Below are 20,688 nucleotides of genomic sequence, written 5' to 3'. Positions count from 1 at the left end.
TGTATTGAAAATATGTTACATAAATGTACAGATAGTACAGAAATGTAGATAGTACAGAAATGCCCCAGGTTAAGGTTAACCAGAGTTACAATTTATATTGCACAGATTGGCATTTAATACAAAGTACAGTAAGTGTAGGGCTTCTGTTTTTTTGGTTTTATTAATTGTATTTTCCGGTGCTTATCTGTAGCTAGAAGTTTTATGTAAATCTTTTTTTAAGGCTTCACTTTTTCTGTATATTGTTTACGGTTACTTTCCAAAATTTGTAGTGTAGTGTTGAGTCAATTGTACCTTCTTTCCTTTACTGTCTTCCACAGTGAAATTTTTTTTTTCACTTACAGTATTAATCATGTGGTTGAGAGATTTACCTCAGTCCAAACAACTAGCAAACAATAGTACAGTAACAAAAAAAAGACTAAACTAAATAATCATTGAGTGTCTAAAACAACAGGGTTCCAATACTTAGCAGCAGTAGTCTATTAAATATAGTGGAACTCCATTTATCCGTGTGCTTGGGGGGACATAGGTCCACGGATGTGTGAAATCCATGGATAAATTAGGTGAATGCATGAATAAAATACAGAAACTAGTCATGTAAACCAAATTAGCGTTTACTGGAGATGTATGCAATACAATATACTAAAATTACTTTACTTGACAGTGTTACTCCTAGCAAAATCTTATCAAAATGCAATACAAGCTACTTTTCCCTAGCTTTTTTTATTTAAAAAATTAAATAACAATAATAATAAATAAATAGCTACAAGATCATAAGACATTTTATGACTAGGATAAGATATTCGGACCTTCAAAGCTCACAATTTTCCTATTTTACTTTAAAACTAAATAAACAAGCCTGTGGTGTAATTTTAACTTCTCTTACATTTCAACAATATACATACCAACAGAAATTTTGGGGGTTTTTTGACAGCTTTTTTTCACTGCTGCAAGTCATTCTTTTGAACCTTGAGAAAGTCCATCATAGTATTTTGTTTCAGCGAGGCTTTTGTTTGGGTTCACTAAGTAACTGAGTAAGGAGAACACAGTTTACAGAATCGGAATCCTCTGCTGTTCATATAAAGAAATGAATCTTCACAGCTGTCTTGGAGTCTTCTTCCTCACTGCCACTGTCATCACCACGGTTACTGTTGTCCAATTTGGCGCTAAATATGTGTCTGTGTGTGTGCACTACGGGCATAAGTCTACATTGGCAAGTACTATATTTCAGAGATACAACTTATCAGGGAGCCACGGATAATTGAAGTCGTGGATGAATGGGGTGTAGATAAATTAGGTTCTACTGTATATGTAACTGTGTGAAGTTATGTATTATAAGTTTCGTTAACCACCCTTTAAAAGAAGTCATAGATTTTTGCCAAATAGTGCTACATTCCTTGGCATCTTATTAAATCGTTGGTATCATCTTACTACAACATTCCTACAGTCATCTGTCATGTGTCAATGGTGGTACCTCCAAAAAAAAATCAAGTTCATTTGAGGGTTAGACTGCCTTCAGCGACAGCGGAGGCATCACTTCTTCTGCTACCAGAAGCACCCAGGAGCAGTTGATGCAGACATTGGTTGAGGAGTGAAATAATCTGTCTCAGCGCAATGCTCAAATCCTAATTAGCAGTATGAGATGAAGACATGATGCCTGAACTGCCACTAGAGATGGTCTGACCTGTTGTTGAACTTTGATATTTATTTTTTTGGACTGACCCCAGAATGTCTAACTATTCCTAAAGCTATTGGGAATTATAATTAATGTCATCTACTTTTTAAGTGACAGAAAATATTTTGATGTATTCAAATGTATTTTTATAATTAAACAAATATGTACCTTTAATAGACCTCCTCATTAACTATAAACACTCATCAGAACAAATCCATTATTACTTAGACTAATTATTATTAATATCATTATTATTTAAGTTATCTAAACACTTGTGCTTGTAATTAAAAGTTTAAAATAAGGTTGCCAACACAAATGAGGATTTCAAATAGTTCAGAGTACTGACCACTCAAATCTGACCTGTTTGAAAAGTGACCTATAAACCCATATTTAATTTGAAAATAAATAGATAAAGGTTAACTTTTATAATGTTAACATGATATTTAGAACATAGGTTACTGATATACAGCCTCTGCCACTGCTGCTAATACAAACAAAGAGCTATCAGTGTCATGAAAACTTAAATCACCATGACCTACACAGAATGTTTCTACGTGTTATATGTAGTGCAATTTACATACGGTTCATAAAGACAGACAGACTGCCACCTCCATACTGTATATTCCCAGATTATGATACTCTCAATAGCATTATGTATTTTAGAATGTACTAACCAAGTCTAGATAATTGGTTCATGTAAAACTCTAAAGTGTGACATGTGTGCACGTCCACCATGCCGCCATCACTGGGGGTATGAATCCACAGGATGGAATAATGAGACATAATCCTTTTAACCAGGTTCTTACAGCTAAGAAGCAGTACTGTCAAAAGCATATATATATATATATATATATATATATATATATATATATATATATATATATATATATATATATATATATATATACAAATAACAATACATTCTGTACTTGATAACATTAAATTAAAAATCCAATTGATGCCTATGATTAATAGGTTGTGACTAATTTGAAGATATAAATATGTTTCAATATTCACTAAATCCAGTTATTAATCCAATTGATTAATCTTACTACAGAACTGATTTATTAAAATGTCTGGCTCTACCATTTCTTGATTGATTACTGTCTTGTTAGAATATGTTTTGTTGAAGAAAAACAATTCAGAGATTCAGATTTTGCTGCTGATGTATTTTTTCAAAAGGTTTTTTTTAGGTTGTGGTACTATTATTCCTGTACGAAAACCATGGGTTTACAACAAACTTCTAAGTGCCGGTATCTAATATTTAGTATAGCATACATAAATAATAAAACATTTTAAGACATTGCAATAAAATGGGTGTTTACAGCAACTTTGTAAGATTTTAGAGTATTACAGAAACATTCAAATTGTATTTACCTAAATCGTGGCCAATATGGGTTTACAGCAGATGTAACTGGAGCGCTTTACTGGTCATCTCTGTTTTTCTATATCTCCAAGGATAGTTAAATGTAACAATATGTTAAATGTTTCCTTCATAGCACATATCATCACTTCAACTGGAGATTATTTTCTTAACTAATTAAGTTAAGATGTGCTTTGTTTTTTTATTACTCTGCATTGCTACACTATAATGTGAACTTCATAAAAATGTGTCTGGTAAAAGATGTACGACACTTATAATTATCTCATAATCTATAATTATAAGATATAGTATTTTGTATTCAAATATTTTTAAATAGCAGGGTTTGAAGCTATTTAAGGACAGTAAGCTGAGGTTTCAATGATTTTATCAGCCACAGTCAGGAGCCATTTTTCAGAGAAGTCATGGGGAAGTCCTTCACTGGTTGACATTTTTTTATACTGTGTTTCATTTGCCCTTCCTTTATTTGTTCTGAGGTTGTATGATAAGCATTTCTTATCACAAAACTTGCAACTGGATTACAAATAAGGAAGTGTATTTCTGCGTCAGTAAGATGATGATGATAATCCAATTTTTCCCTGGAATTTAATGTAGTTTGGCCCATGTAATGATGTTAATCCTATCAAACTCTTGGAAAGAGCATTTCCAAAATCTAGAAAATATGGTATGACGACGGTACAATTACATCAAAATTGTAGAAAAAGAAGGTTCCTTTCTGGTTGCCAAAAGTGGTTGTAAATGTAGCCAATTTTACCATTGCACAGCAGGGGAGAATTGCTACATTTGGCCAGGCAGCAAAAAGGTTACGCCTAGACCAAGAATAGTGCAATTGTTTACTAGAGTAACAAGCTTTGATAAAAACAACTAACGTCACCCTGTGAATGAAAGTGTTTTAAAATATCTTCCTTATCTTAAATTAGGCAATACTAATATTGTATTCTACTAGAGAAACAATTAGATGCATAAAGGACACCCTTTTCCAAATTAAACTGATTAAGTGTTTAGCACTGACTCTCAAAATAATTTCTACATAGTCACTGCAGTCAACATCTCAAGTGTAAAATTCATAAAAGTTAAATTAAAAGTTCCCAGCTTTAGATACTCTTCAGTGTGACAGACTATGATAAATTATTAGGCTCTAACTTTTAACAACATACTGTTATGAATGCAATGAAACAAATCCATCAACAGTACGCAAAACAGTAGGAATGTAGGGCCCTATTCATAAAAATACTTGCCGACTGCCGTAATAAAACAAATTCCGCTTAAAACACGGTTGTCCATGTTGATCTGAGAATACGGGTGACTGTCGCAAAGCACTTCATGAATGGGTATAGTCGTTCAAGAACCAAAACCTACCTCATTTTGATGACATCATCATCATTATTAATGTTCTCTGGGTGGCGTCGGTAACTGTTGCAAAAAGAAAAAACGAATTCACTGACAGTAGCCTACCACCGGAACCCGAGTCTGCAGCTGCCAGTCACGGGCAGTTTGCAAAACCTGATTCCGATGTCCCTATCATGTCTGCCAAAAATTCCGGACATGTCATAATTTAGGGAAAAAAAAAAAAAAAAATCTTTTTTAAATACTTTGTATTTTCGTTTTAGTTGGCAATGCTGGTAAACACATTTTCATACACACACACAAGATTTCCATTCTTAACTATAGGCCAAAAAGCTCTATTTTGGTCTCGTCAGACCATAGAATCTTCTTCCACATGCCTTTTGGCAAACTCTAGCCGAGATTTGAGAGCACATGATAACACCATTCCTACCGTGAAGCGTGGTGGTGGTCCCATCATGCTATGGAAATGCTTCTCTGTGTCAGGGCCTGGAAAGCTTGTGAAGCTAGAGGGCAAAATGGATGCAGCAAAGTACAGAGAAATCCTGGAGGAAAACCTGCTGAAGTCTGCAAGAGACCTAGGACTTGGGAGAAGATTCATCTTCCAGCAGGACAATGACCCCAAACATACAGCCAAAGCCACACTGAAGTGACTTAAAAACAAAAAGGTCAATGTCCTGGAGAGGCCCAGTCCAAGCCTGGACCTCAATCTAATTAATAATATATGGAAAGAGTTGAAAATTGCTGTTCACCAAAGGTCACCATCCAACTTGACGGAGCTTGAGCAATTTTGCAAAGAAGAATGGGCAAAAATTGCAGTGTCCAGATGTGCAAAGCTGGTAGAGACTTATCCAAATACACTCATGGCTGTAATTGCTGCCAAAGGTGCCTCCACCAAATATTGACTCAAGGGGGTGAATACTTATGCAATCAATTATTTTCTGTTTTGTATTTGTAATTAATTTAGAACAATTTGTAGATTTTATTTTTCACTTTGACATTATGGACTTTATTTGTGTTGATCTGTGGCAAAAACTCCAAATTAAATCCATTTTGATTCCATGTTGTAACACAATAAAATGTGGAAAAGTCCAAGTGGGGTGAATACTTTTGAGAGCCACTGTATCTCTTATGACTAGCAACTGTCATTAAATAGGCAGCTATGGACGAAATCCGATCATGCACTCCTTTCGACAATCGTTAACCCTTTTATGAATAGACCCCTTAGAGTTTATAATTTATAAATTATTAACCCTTTGTGGTCCTATCGGACCAGGTCCGACATTACAATTTTCCCTTTCCTGCCCGACATCATCAAAAAGACGTAAAGCACGGGTCTCTAGTCGTTTTTTCTCTGGAAAAAGCAGAGAAAACCTTCCAATGGCCGAGTGAGACTGATAGGAGCCGAATAAATAACACAGACATAAACCAAGGAGATAGCTGCTTCTGCATCCAGCGCTCAAAGAATATCACAGACATTTGCAGAGCTTTTTGAGATGTTATAGTAATAAAATAATGACTTGGATCGCATTATTGAGGAGTCTGGTGATAAAACGAGTGATCAGGAGGGGATTTATCAGTATGCACATCTATAAAGAGGTATGTGAAAAATGCAGCGAACAAGGGGTGAGGCTTGGCTGGAGATGCAATGCCTTTTAAACCTGTTTTACTCTGAAAAAAAAAATTAAACAGCGTGTGTAAAATAAACAGCGCATGTGAAAATAAATTGGACCTGACGCACCTGAGAGGCGCTGAATAAATGGACCACTAAGGGTTAACAATATGTACTTCAAGAAGATAGAGGAGTTGAAAATTTGCTTTCAGAGAATATCACTGGTAGGGGTACAACAATTAATCGATGCATCGATTATTGATCATCTTTTCTTAAATTTCCAAATCTTCGATTACATATTGGTGAATTTATGCATCAAATTAGAACCCAGTTTGAAGTCTGCTGTTGCCGGTTTACATTAAAACCTTGAGTGTGTGAGAGTGCGCTTCTTTTAGTGCCAATACGGTAGATTAGTGCGCTGCTAGGACACATACCTTAGGCCTCTACATTTGCGTGGACAAGCCAAATCAGAAGTAGGCCTATTGTATTCACATTTTCTTGATTAAAAGATTAAGGCAAAATGTTGTTTTTTTGTTGTTTTTTTTTTTTTTTTTAATCTATTGAATCTATCGATTTATGTTTTGTTTCAAAACATGTTGTGTTTGGATTATATGGCAATATTATATAAGAAGCTGAATTTAGTATGATAGTTAAATTAGACAGGATTTGTGAGATCAATTCACATGTATTTCTTTACTTTTGGACATAAAATGTTAACACTAATAAACAACCATAGTTCAGACAGAAATGACCTGTTAAAATATGGTATTTTTTTTATTATTATTGCATTACTATTATTATTTTTTATTTTTATTATAGTCATACCTAAAACCACAGCCAGCAGTCATTATGAAGGTTACATTTTAAGCAACATCAATGTTAAAATGAAAGACAAACTGTCGGATACAACTCAGAAGTTTTATTCAAGCACGTCATAACAAACATCTGCACAGCCGAAACACTATTTAAATGAACAATTAAACATAAAAGGGTTTATTTTCTAACTTACCACTATAGAGCACTACATCAAAAAATGAAAAACTATATAAAATAAACACTTTCCTTCAAAACTGTAAAAATGAATGCAATTTTTTAATTAAAGCAAAAGTAACACTTAGTTTGTCTTTCGTTTTAATATTTAATATTGATGCTTGCAGCGGTTTTAGGTATGAGTATAACCGCAGCGGTTCTAGTATTAAACTAGAGGGACATCTGATGCAGTTTCCAGTTGTTAAGTCGTTAAAGTCCTTTGTACTTCTTTTTAAATAAGCATTTTAATTTAAATTCAAGTTTTGCTTTTTTGTTTAACTATAATGCACAACAGTGTTTTTTGTTATTGGATCTTCTGTTAAAAGAAAAACAAAAAAAAACAACTAATGTTTGTTTATTTTGAAAAATAAAACGTCAATACCTCGACTACCATTGATAAGTGCCTGTGAAAAAAATACAATGAGTTCTGGTTGTAAATCTCCCTCTCGACCTGAGGTGCTAAATAGCGAAAGAAGTTGTCTCTGGACAGGCTGGCCTGAGTTCGTTTCCGAGGTCGGGAAGTCGGTCAGCCTGGATGGGAGACTCTGCTGCAGGAACGTATTGAAGGTAAACGAAGTAACAGCTGCAAGCAATAGACGCAGCTGGAATCATTTACCAAGGGGTCATGCTGGATAGCTTAAGAGGGGCCAGGGAAACGCTAATCTTTTCCTTCGCTTGGTTTTTGGTTAGAAACTGGAAGGACTGTTAGAGATGCAGAAAAAGAATATTGGAAATATTCATGAGTGTTTTCTGTTTGTTTGTCCGTGTCTGTTTAGTAACTGTCTGTGTTTTCTGATTGTAGCACTAGACGGCTAAACACAATTCTGGAGCTGTCGCCAAGGGCCAGTCAGGATTAACGTTGTTATCACTGTCATTCACCAATAAAGCACGTATTATATTGTACTGCACCACAAGCACTGAGAGAACTCGTACTTTGTTGTCTGTTGGTTTCTTTGGATTATTGCACCAGCAACACACCTGCTATACACCTGTTCAGCCACTTTGCCACAGTGCCTTACTGTAGACTACTGAGGGATAAGAGGCAAACAGAAAGTTAAACTCACATTACACAAAGCACACTTGTGAAATACCTGAAAGCAAGTAAACAACATGCACATTTAAGACATCCAGATGCTTTTTCTGTTGATGAAAACCTGACAGTATTTTATCAAGAGCTTTTTTTATTTTATTTTTTTATTTTTTTACACCAAAACTTTACTATGACATAAAATGTGAACACCATTTGAGGTGATGATTATCTGAATTTAATCTCACTGCGACGGTATTCTGTAAAATCACAATAGCATATATCAATCAAGTCTTGTTACTGTGTAAAAATGACACCTTACAGCAATTACATTAATGCAGTTCATTATCAACAGACAGCTGCTCTAGCTGAAGGCTCACCTTCATGCCAGACAAGATCAAGTTCCACTCTCTTCTGTTATTAAACTCCTGCTTCTAATACATCTGTTTGAACATAATGTTATTTCCATAACAAATTACCTGAGAATTGATCAGTGAACCATGTCAAATTATAGTTTTTAATATGTTGTTCATATGTTGTTTTACATATATCTAAAGAACCACTTAACCAATTGCGATGCCATTGTTAGAACAGTTTTTTTTCTAATTTTCTCCCCAATTTGGAAAGCCCAATTCTTTTTTTTTTTAATTTCAACCCAGCTCACCACTGCCACCCCTGCACTGACTTGTGAGAGACAAAGACAGACACATGCTTCCCCAGAAACGTGTGCCGTCAGACGTCCGCTTCTTTTCACTCTGCAGGACTGCCATGCAAACACCTCAGATCTACAGTGTCGGAGGACCATGCAGCTCTGGGCAGCTTACAGGCAGGCTGGAAACTAAGCAAAATGGAACCTGAGCAGAGGCAATTAATGTTGACAATCACATCAATTTACAATGGTGATAACAGCCTTCAGTTTAGATATACCAGCCAGGGGGACTGTTATCATCAAGTACACTCAATGCATCGTCTAGTTATAGTTAGTATATGGCAAGTGCTTTGGTCTTTCATGCTGGTTTTCACAAAAAACTGTTTCCACTCTATGTTTTTGGCTTTAAAACAATCATAATCATAATGGTAATCTTAAGGTAAGGAAATATTTATTTTACTTTTTTTTTTTTTTTTTTTTTTTGTTCCTAACAATTTATGATTGACTGTTTATGTTTTAAATGCCACCTAGTTTTCCTGTAAAAGATGTATAAGGAAAGGGAAAATGATGCTTTTCCTTTGGAGGAAAAAAGTAAGAAAGACACCTCCACAAATCAATGATTAATTGGTTGGCTTTTCCTGTTTGTCGCAGTAACAGGGCTGGTCAGTTTTACATGAAGAAGCTAAATCTAGCTTAACCTTAAATTGAATATGTATGTATAGTCACTTTGCCACAGGACAAAGAATCATAAACTTCTGGGGGAAAATGGTTTGCTCTCTTTTTACTCCATAATGGGGAACTGCAATACCCATTTCAAACTGCTGCTTTTAAGACACAAAAAGTATGAAATAAGCAAAACCTACAAATGAATACTTCTGTTTTCACTTTAAATAACTTTCTGCAGTTTTATGGGATATATTAAAGTAACTGTAGCTAACCAAATAATTCCATGAATTTGAACTTCCATTCGCTGTTCTGAAAGAAACATGTGTTATACAGTAACACACATGTATTTTAATTTTAAAACATGATAACTGGAAGCTTTCAATTTCTATACCTTTTTCTTGGGTTATCTGTTTGCACATCCACTTCCTGCTAATCTGACCTAAACAGCCTCGTCTGGGTCAAAGCTTGTTACTGGCTGAATGCAGCGTAGTCAATAGGGGAAGCAACTGATTGGTTATTGATAGGAATTAATAGACAACATCAATTTTTTTAACCTAGTACAGTACCAGATATTGTGTTTTAAAATGAAAATACTTGTTTGCTAAAACATGTGTTCCTTTCAAAACTGCACATTTGAGACCTTTAGAATGAATGCATGCCAGAGAAATTGTATGGAACTATTTTGTTAGCTACAATTACCTTAATAGCAATACAAATGAATTAATACAAACTGAACCATAAGACAGCTCATCTATAGGCTGCAGCACATTTATATTAGTAAATGTGTATGTTAGAATGTTTGTATGTGTGTGCTCATCACTTTAAATTATTATATCTTCTAATGCCAAACTGCTAAAAGGAATTCTCTACACCTGGCATGTTAACATACTTTCCATTACAGTTAAACAAGATTATTCTGATGACGTCCATTATACTAATCCGTGTGGTGTTACAGGTACATTCCTGTAAAAGTTTGCAAGGCATTTTTAAGTGATTATAATTACAAGAAAGCCAAATTACTATTTTTCAAAATCAGGAATCAAACCACTTTTGCAGCTGACAAGGTTACTTGCATAGGCAAAGTTTAGATACCAAAAGAATGCACACTTGTTTTGCTTTCCTCATATTTTTAAAGCTTACTATACAATGGTCCCTATGCACAAATCTTGAACTCAAAGTTCATAAAAAAAGAAATATATACTCTGTGTGTGTGTGTGTGTGTGTGTGTGTGTGTGTGTGTGTGTGTGTGTGTATGTGTATATATATATATATATATATATATATATATATATATATATATATATATATATATAATTAAAAAGCCAACAACATTTTACTGTGCATCAGTGCCTTGGTAACTAATGTGTTGCAGAACAAGTTCTCAGCATGAAGCTATGAGTGCTAATACTGCTCTGAATAATGCTGAAGAGTGTGCATCATTTCACACTGCTCAACTTTCTTGTTTAACATCTGTCTGAAATAGCAAGTCACAGTTAAGTGTGTCTGCGAGGGACAAACACCAATTGTTTACCCACTAACGGGTTGATTGGGAAGACAGAATGTGACTGTTAGGATAAAAACCTAATTGGATCATGTCACCAACATCATAAAAAGAAAAAATAAATAAATACTTTGACTCATAATTAGTTTGACTTGAACTAAAAAACATCTTTACAATCTTACTGGTAATTACATTTTTTTAACTTATTTAATGTGTAATAGGGGTTCAGTTTTTACATTTAACCAGACAATAGTTTACATTTGAATTATTAATATTATGATATCCTTATACAGTGGTGGATTTAAAGAAATTGTCTAATTGTGTAATGCTTATTTCTTTGTGTGTTGTCTTGTTTTTTATACCAATAATTTATGTGAAATCATAAATATCCTAAATGAAATAACAAAGCCTTTAGTAAATGATTAATTTTGCTTTTAGGTATACATGTACTTTGTTGATTTAATTCTCTAATCCCAGTAAAACATAAGTGTAAAAATTAAAGCTACTAAAAGTAAGAAATCTAACCTTATTTTAATACTGAAAATAAAGAAAACAACTCCCTTTTTTATTAAACAGAACATTGTTTAGAACTATTTTCAGAAGCAAGCAGTTGGCCTTATTTTTTTTTTTAAATAACCAAATTGTGTCTAACTTAGCTTTATACTATAATACGTAAGTATTTCGGATGATGTCAGAAAAACATAAAAAAAGAACGTTTATTTTTATTTTTATTTTCTTGTTGGTTAAGGCCGACAACTATATTTTATTGCTGACTAAATTCTTAGTTTAAATTCTTTTTTCCTTTTCAAATCCCTGATCAATAAAGCCTCTCAAGCACAAGTCTGTTAGTGTGTGTGTGTGGGCCCATGATGGATTGACATGGGATCTGTCTGTCTTGGCTGGTTACTGGAAACTGCTCCTGTCACAACACCAAGACCTATTCCAAATGTTGTGACATTTTATTAGTCTGCACACTGCTGTTATCAAAGGGACTGCTGTTTGGTCTTGGTAACAAGAAAAAGTTAGCCAATTAAAAACCCACTGAAGTAAATCCATTTTGACATGTTTAAACAAAGCTTAAACTTGCCTAACTGAGTTACAGCAAAGCTAAGCAAAGGCTTCGTACAGTTGCAAGGAATATATGGCAGATGGGATATATTGAATAAGCTCCCCTCCCATATTCAAATAAACTGAACTGGTTAAAAGATGTTACCGTGCACCTATCCGTTGCATTGTACTAAAAGAACAAGTGTATACATACTAATGTTAGCTGCTCTGGAAATCAACCGAAGCTATTATGCCTATAACCTGAAACAACTGTGTGATTTTTTTTTTTTTTTTTTAAATACATGTTTTATTTCTTACTAGCAATACATTGCTGGTAATTACAAAAGGCATAGTACATACAACTATTTTCTGTGCTTCACCAGGGAAGGGAGGAGTGCTTGAAATATATTAATTGTGAACAATGACCTTGTGAAAGAATATGGGTGTTTTTCCTTATGTGATAAATGATTTCAGTGATCATCGCAATTCTTACTGTTTACAGGAACTAGTAACCCAGATATTTTCTGAGCTCTGACATTAACTTTCAGCAGTATTCAATGGCAATGTCTTATCGTTTTATAGGAACATTGTTTATAGAACAGTCGAGACTAAAAATTAAAGCGTGAATCTCAAACAGCAATTATCACCCTACACCTAGACCATTGCATTTATAGGTGCATATACAGTCTGGCTCAGCATGGCACTAACCAAAAAGCTTGTTGTCTTGACTTTATTTAAGAGGGGGGTTGGGGGGCAGTTTAGCCGTGGAGTTTGCTATAAATGTGGCAGTCTATCCAACAATAAATGTTGCTGACATAAAGGGACAGGGATAAAGGAAAGGGTCAACAAATATAACTAGAGCAGTCTGCTTGTGTTACATCCATCAATGGAAAAAAAAAGCTTGCAAGATCAAGCACTGAGCCTCTGCACCCTAAAGCACTATGATTATCCAACAGCTGTCACAGTGCCAAACATCAGAAGTACAAAAGTATTTTGGAACATGACGTCACTGACTTGGAAGGGGAGTGTGGGTGTCCCAAACTAAAATTTCCCACACTAGACCAAGAAGCAGCCTACTCTGGTTGCAGATGCAGAGGCAGTTGCTACAGTCCTGTGTTTTTTTTGTTTTTTTTTTTCTCAGCAGGTGTCGCTGTAATTCAGAAGTGATACAATTAGGCAATAGTAGAACACAACAAACATACTGTTTTTAATGACTTTCTGAGACACGTATTTTTAGTTTGAAACAAAAAAGTGTTGTTTTTCCTTTTTCTGGTGAAAATTAGGATAATACTTGGACCTAAATATAAATGAATTTGATGGAGAATATCCTCCTTCCAAATCAATCTTCTTAACATCATCCAGCAGAGGTGATGTTCAGATGCACCTGCCTTCACTGATTATGCTTACAATTTTTTCACAGGAATAAGACAAGCAGCAATTTGCACACAAGGGACCTAATCAGGTAAACTGAATACAAGGTAGTCTGACCATTAATCTGCAGTAAATGCAGTTGTTATTTAAGCAAAAACCATACCAATTAGCACAGTAATATATCATTTAAATGTAAGCATTCACAAGCAATTGGCTGTTTATGGAACAATAAGCAAATTCACAGATAAAAGTGCAGAGTTATAAAGATCCACGAGAGTACGGTATATTGCGCAATGTTCCCATAAAAGTATGTAAACAGAACAGATGACTTTTAAGTTTTACAATGTAATTACTGCATTGAACCATTTTCTTAGGCATGCTCTGGGCTTGAGAGTTTTATTCACTGAAACATTGTCTATACTAGTTACAACATCATTAATGCTTGTTTTCTGCCAATTGCTGTTTTATAGTATATACAGTATAGTTTTTTATGGACGTAATTGAAGGTGGCGGCTGAAAATGTCTAAAATGTTTTGTAGAATTACTATGGACATACTATGGAGTATAAGGCATGTGCATATTCACACCAAAGATATTCTATATTACCAAGATTCTCAACTCCACCTTTACTTCTGTCATGCTTGTTTTACTAATTAATGTATTTATTTATAGATAAGTTACAGAAGTAAATGAAGTGAAATTTGAATAAATGGTTAAAAACATAAAAACTGATGGCTAATACTCTTAAAGTGTAGTACCATATGTTATCTTTACTTAAAAAATGTTACCCAATGATCAACATAGTAGGTGTTTCCTGCAAAATATTGTATTGATATAACAAAAACACAAACTTTGTGGAAAAAAACTAAACAAAACAAAAACTTTTGTCCACATTTTTCCCTTGTGTACAACACAGATTGCAGATTACATCCATAACCTCCTGGAGACTGCCTGCTTTTTGATAAAGTGTAAGAGTGGCAACAAAGGCAGGACGTGTTTGTAACTAACAGCTGAAACTACCATCAGGGAATTTAAACAAACTGGAAAGCCAACAAGGTATAGGCACTGCACAGAATACTGAACTATGGAGTAACCAGTGATCCAGGAATCATATTTGTATATAAAACAGAACTAACCATAGAACACAACAGGTTCCGAAGATTACAATGCACACCAACGTTCATCACCAAGTTACAGTGATTACAATGAGTAAACAAATGAGATATGTATTACCTTTTCAATTTGTTCATGGCTTTACTTTCCTGTATAATAAACGTCTTGCAAAAAGAAGAGCAAAACTTAGTAACAGCAGTAACAATAAGGATATGAGGAATACACTTAAAACTCAGAATATACCAAGATGCCACAGTGTTTTATTTGTTTTCTTTCAAACCTAGAGCATAAACCTTAAAATGGGTCTGATGGACTTTTTCCTTCCTCTGAAACTACAGGGGACTGACATACCTGAGTGCTACCAAAGTGTAAAAAGACAGCGTGTTGCTATGCCCTTTTGTTTCTACTGTATGAAGCCGTGGCCTGATTCTTGCAACAACTTCTAGGTTCCTACATGACTGAGTCATCAACAAATAATACAGTGTCAGACTTGCTGAGCTGCAACTTCTTGGAAGGGTGGGTTTGTGTTAAATAGTATTTTCACACTATCTTTCTACACAACACAATACACACAAAAAGTAATCATTATAAAATGGGGCAGTTATTCATCCCCAAAATATGCCAACTAAAGTTTGCTAATATTGACACAGATCATTATTAAATGGATGAAGTTTGGAATTATGATTCTTAAATATGATCTTTATCAAAACAAACACATTTATTTCATTTAAATTATTTGTTCACGACAAAACTATTGGCAACCCTGCTTTAGTATTTGATGTGTACTCATTTTGCTTTTATTATGGCTTTCACATGTTTATGATAATTCTTAACCAGTATGTTACATGTTGTTGGTGAAAACTGGGCCCATTCTGTCTGCATATTTTCTTCAGCTTAGTCACATTGGATACACAATGCTTGGCTAGAGCTCTTTTCAGATTAGTCCAAAACATTTCTATTGGATTGAGATCTGGTGATTGCGAAGGACATTCCAAAACTTTTAGCTTCATTTTCTTCGAGAACTCCAGAGTTGACTTTGGGTCGTTGTCGTGTTGGAAGATAAACATTCTGCCAATCAGCATATGATCAGGTGGTATCATTGTACTTTGTAGAATGTTTTCATACATGGCTGCATTCATTTCATCTTTAATCACATGAATGCCTCCTGTCCATGAACTGCTAAAACACCCCCATATCACCATATCATACCACTTCCATGTTAACTGTGGATATAAGGTTTTCTTCTTTGAAGGCTTTCCCTTTTTTTCTACAACCATACTGTGGTCCGTCTTTGGTGAAAAGTTGTATTTTATTCTCATTGGACTGAAGACTGTTTATATTTCTTGCTAATTTTGTTTTATGATTTTTTTTTTTTTAAATTAAACTGGTGTGCATTGAGGTCTACATGTATACAACTCTTATGTGTTCAGGTGCCTTTTTGCAGTTTGTTTATGCATTAGTATGTAATTATTATTATTAGCCTGATGTTTCTAAATCTTTATTTAAGTCCATGGCTGTTAATCTCTCCTACCTGCTGTGCCCATAATTTTCTCTGGACATCCTATTTTTTCAAGAGGTTTAGTTTAATTTGTTCTGTGGTAGTTCTTGGTTATTGCTCTGATTTGTGGATTTTGGTATTCCACATTTATTTGATACTGTTCTATAGCTATTTCCTTTGTTGTAGTTTGCTATAAGTGCTTTTCTCAAACGTGAATCCAACTCCTTTGTCTTGGCCATCATCTGCTGTTTTGCCAAAACATTCTTCTTCAACAGAAATAATTACCTCTTTTCTGGCTTTTGACTTTATAATGCAGCTTAGTTACTGTGTAATGGTTTTCAATCAATTAATATATTTTACAATTAGCTCTATTACATGTTTAGACTTTTCATGTAAAGGTACCAATACTTTTGTCATGAACAAACATCTGAAATTGCTTAAGTGCTTTTTTTAAATAAACTACTTTTTTTGTTAAACTACCTGAAATGGTGTATTTTGGTCTTTGACATATTAATTATGAGTGGCAATGTTCACTAAATGCTTGTATTTAACATGTTTTCTTGCAACTGAAATAGCTATTTTGGGTTCATTTGTGCTTAAGGAATCCTTTGATAAACATGGTGTTATACATGTATGATAATGCATATGAGTGGTCAATAACAGAACAAAAATATTGCTTATTGAAGTCGATGCAACACATCCTGTAAATTGACACTGTAACTGTTTTCTGGTACAGGTTTTGGTTCCAACCAGGCCCTACTGTACAAATCTGTTCAATAAAGACCAGCTACTGCACTAATGTCATTTTCATGGGTTAAGATTATCAGTACAAGTGCATTGTTCTCAGTGAGCTACAAACTAAAAAGCCAACACATTGATATATAGTTAGACCTCTACGTGACCTTTACAAGAGATGACCATCAATAACCATCCAAAACATATGCTTAGTATCAATTATAATATGTATTTATACTCTGTAAGGAATGCCAATGTGTAATCCCTTCTGAAATATATATATATATATATATATATATATATATATATATATATATATATATATATATATATATATATATATATACACCACCAAATATGTATTACATTAGTTTTAATTCAATGAAAAATATTTAGATAACAAAATAATCAGACAACATCTACACATAGCCTTACCAGTGTATCTAAACAAGAAAATAGACTAGGTGGCTAAACATACTGGATGAGGAACATGCCAGTACATCTGCAAAAAAAAAAAAGTAACAAGAAGCATACTTTTTACAAAACATGGCTTTTTTTAAAGGGCTGTTTAACATTTTGGGGCCCAATTAAATGTGTCTGAATTTATTTCACTAAAATATGTCGATACACAGAATAAAACACAGTTGGACTGATTTGTTTTCATACAATTGGTAAAGAAAGGGACATTTCTTGCTAATTTAAACAGTGGTGAAACTGTACTTATATGAATCACCATTTAAAAAAATGTATATGCCCTTCTGTCTTGTTCAGTGAACCTGCAACATAACAAACAGCGGTTTTTAACTAACCTTGACAAACGCTGTTTCTCTCTTCGTAACCTGGGCGACACATGCACTTCCCGATGGGCACCAGCCACTCCCCTTCGGCGCTGCAGTGCATTCTGGGAGGCTCCTCGGCCACTGAGTTGTTGACGCAAGAGCCCGACACCTCTAGCAGCTGAGAGGAATCGGCCCCAGTGATGGTGTCCTGGAACAAGGCTAAGTTGCTGATTACTGAGGGACACTTTTTGTAGTACACACGCACAGAGACAAGAGCGATGCAGGCACCGACATCCTGGAAAGCCAGGTAAAAGCCTTTTTTCGTCAGTGGTCCTACATCCCTCACCTCAGTGTTCAGTTTCATGACCCTGTCTCCAAGGTCCAGCTCTGTAAAGCTCTCGTCTGCCGCAATGGTATCGATTTTGGAGTACTGGCTCTCTTTGACATTTCTGCTTTCCTCATCATCTGATTCGAAGTAGTACATGTTGAAGGTCTCTTTGCACGTGCCCAGGCCCCCGGGGAGACTGTTGCAGTCCCGCAGGGTGAATTGGAGTTCTATGAATACTCTCTGGGCACCTTGATTGAGGATCCAGTTTGTCTGTAGCCAGTTGTTCTGGTTATGCTCCATGACCTTGCACACTTGGTAAGTGTGAATTGGCGCGTAGTTCTCATCCACTTCCCCAATCTCTTCCCACTGTGAGACATAAAGTAAAACAGACATTAATCTATTTTCTGTTAGTTTGATTTAAACCTGATCAATGGGTATAAATTACATGAGTTAGAAATTATAGAGATTAAAACATAGACATACACAATAAACACTTATTTTTGTATGAACTTTTTAAAATCAAAATATGTCCACCATAACAAAGGAAGCATTACAATCCAAATAAACAGCAAACAATGTGGTCTCTGTAGATTATCTAATAAATATTGCTTTATTAAAAAACAAGTTTACATAAAATGTGTCATTTATTTTAGTTGAGCATTGGAATGTGTTTTTTTTTTTTATTTAAATTGTAGCACGCCACTTTTCTTCAGTACAGATTAGGATATAGAAGTAATAGTTTTAAATAGTATTAAACAACAAACAAAACGAGCCTGGATCTGTCACACATTCCAAGATATATTTTATAGTCCTGTAATTGACTCTACTTGTGTTGTCATGCAGCATGCACAAAAACATATATGGACAATCCATACAATTAATAACCAATGTATGTTAAATTGATGTGGACAGAAGACAAATGTGTCCCTACAAATTTGAAAGCAACACAGTTGCTCATGAGCTATAAACAGATACTGCAGGTCTGAATCTGTAACCTTTGGTCATACTTTCAGAAGTAATAGCTTGACTATAAGCACAGAAAGTACAAATATACAGTTCCTTGAAAAAGTATTCAGCCCCCATCCCTTTTTTCACATTTCAGAATTTGAAATAGATTAAAATAGGATTTTTTTCCCACTGATCTACAAAGCCTTGAGCACCATGTCAAATCAAAAGAAAAATTCCAAAAGCTTTCACAATTTACTAAAAATGAAAAACGGAAATGATCAGATTAAAAAAGTATTCATATCCTTTGTAATTGCAAGCCCAAATTTGCTCAGGTGCAATATATTACCTCAACAAGTCACACAATTTGTTGATGGACTACATCTGTGTAAGAAATTAGTGGATCACCTGCTTTAAATTAATCTGTGAGGATAAATACCGCTCTCTCTGTATGGTCCCACAGAGACTTTCAAAAGAAAGAATCAAAATGAAGATGAAACAGCATTCTAAGCAAGTCAGGGATGTGATTATACAGAAGCACAAATCTGGGGAAGGGTACAAAACCATTTCAAAGGTATTGAACATCCCTCGAAGCTCAGTGCAGTCCATCGTACAGAAGTGGGAAAAATACAAAACTACCACCACACTGCCTAAATAGGGCCGCCCCTCTAAATTTAGTTGCCGGACAAGAAGGGCACTTAGGGAAGCTACTGTGAGGCCAACTGTGACTATGAATGAGATTATGAACGATGTTCATGAATCAACAATCTCCAAGGCATTCCACAAAAAGGGCCTTTATGGGAGAGTGGCAAGGAAGAAGCCCTTGCTGAAAAAAAAAAAACCCATATCCTTGCCCGCAAAGAGTTCGGAAAACGTCACCTAGAAGATACTGCAGTTATGTGGCAGAATGTCTTGTGGTCTGATGAGACAAAAGTGGAACTTTTTCGCCTGAACGCTAAGCGGTATGTGTGGCGCAAATCAAACACTGCACACCAGCCAGGTAACACCATCCCCACCATAAAGTATGGCGGTGGTAGCATCATGTTATGGTGATGCTTTTCAGCAGCAGGGACTGGCAAAATTTTCAGGATTGATGGGAGGATGAATGGTGCACAATACAGAGAAATCCTGGATAAAAACCTGTGCCCCTTTGCCAAAAAACTCAAACTGTGGAAGAAGTTTGTCTTTCAACAGGACAATGATCCAAAGCACACTGCCAGAGCAACACTGGAGTGGCTTAAAATGAAGAAAATAGATGTTCCTGAGTGGCTCAGTCAGAGTTCTGACCTTAATCCCACTGAAAATCTGTGGCAAGACCTCAAAATTGCTGTCCATCACGCTTCCCCAACTAAGCTGACTCAGCTTAAGTTATTTTGCAAGGAGGAATGGGCAAATATTGATCCATCACAGTGTGCAAAGTTAATAGAGACTTATCCAAAAAGACTACTGGCTGTAATAGCTGCCAGAGGTGGTTCAACCAAGTATTGACCAAGGGGGATAAATACTTTAAAAATGGTGATATTTCAGTTTTTTAATTTTTATTATTTTATTATTTACTATTTTCTTTCTTTTTTGGGGGTGGGGGGGCTCTGTGGAGAAGAATGTGTGTCTCACAAATAAAAATTCCCAATTTAATGCATCAAAATCCCAAGCTGTGAGACTCTTAAATGTGAAAAAAGGTAAGGGGGCTGAATACTTTTTCAAGGCACTGTATAAATACACAGCAGATATAGAAGACTGAGACAGACAGAAACGTAAATATAGAAACCAATGTTAGGATGTTTGAGTAGGGGATACCTGGATACAAAAATACAGTTTTTTACATTTTACATGCCACAACAGTCAAGTACATCGCTATTTTTTAAAAATCATCTGCCCAACACCTCCAATGCTGGCATCTCCTCAATTCTCATTCTCCTCGATCTTTCCTCTGTTTTTGACTCAGTCGATCACCCCATTTTCCTTCCCACTCTTTCTAACATCGCTATCTC

The 20,688-nt window shown here is 35.0% G+C and overlaps 1 protein-coding gene across 2 annotated transcripts in view; it reads right to left on the bottom strand.

The window, feature by feature from the left end:
* LOC121298529 (ephrin type-A receptor 5) overlaps window positions 1-20,688 on the bottom strand; it is a 207,259-nt gene that overhangs the window by 138,042 nt on the left and 48,529 nt on the right. For both annotated transcript variants that reach the window (XM_041225659.1, XM_041225666.1), the window contains exon 3: window positions 17,455-18,118. In XM_041225659.1, the coding sequence (XP_041081593.1) occupies window positions 17,455-18,118 (664 nt within the window). The remainder of the gene's footprint in view (window positions 1-17,454; window positions 18,119-20,688) is intronic.

The sequence above is a fragment of the Polyodon spathula genome, chromosome 2, assembly GCF_017654505.1.
Source record: "Polyodon spathula isolate WHYD16114869_AA chromosome 2, ASM1765450v1, whole genome shotgun sequence".
Classification (NCBI taxonomy): domain Eukaryota; kingdom Metazoa; phylum Chordata; class Actinopteri; order Acipenseriformes; family Polyodontidae; genus Polyodon; species Polyodon spathula.
Note: the sequence above shows the minus strand (reverse complement) of the source record. Positions and strands in the feature narration are given on the sequence as shown.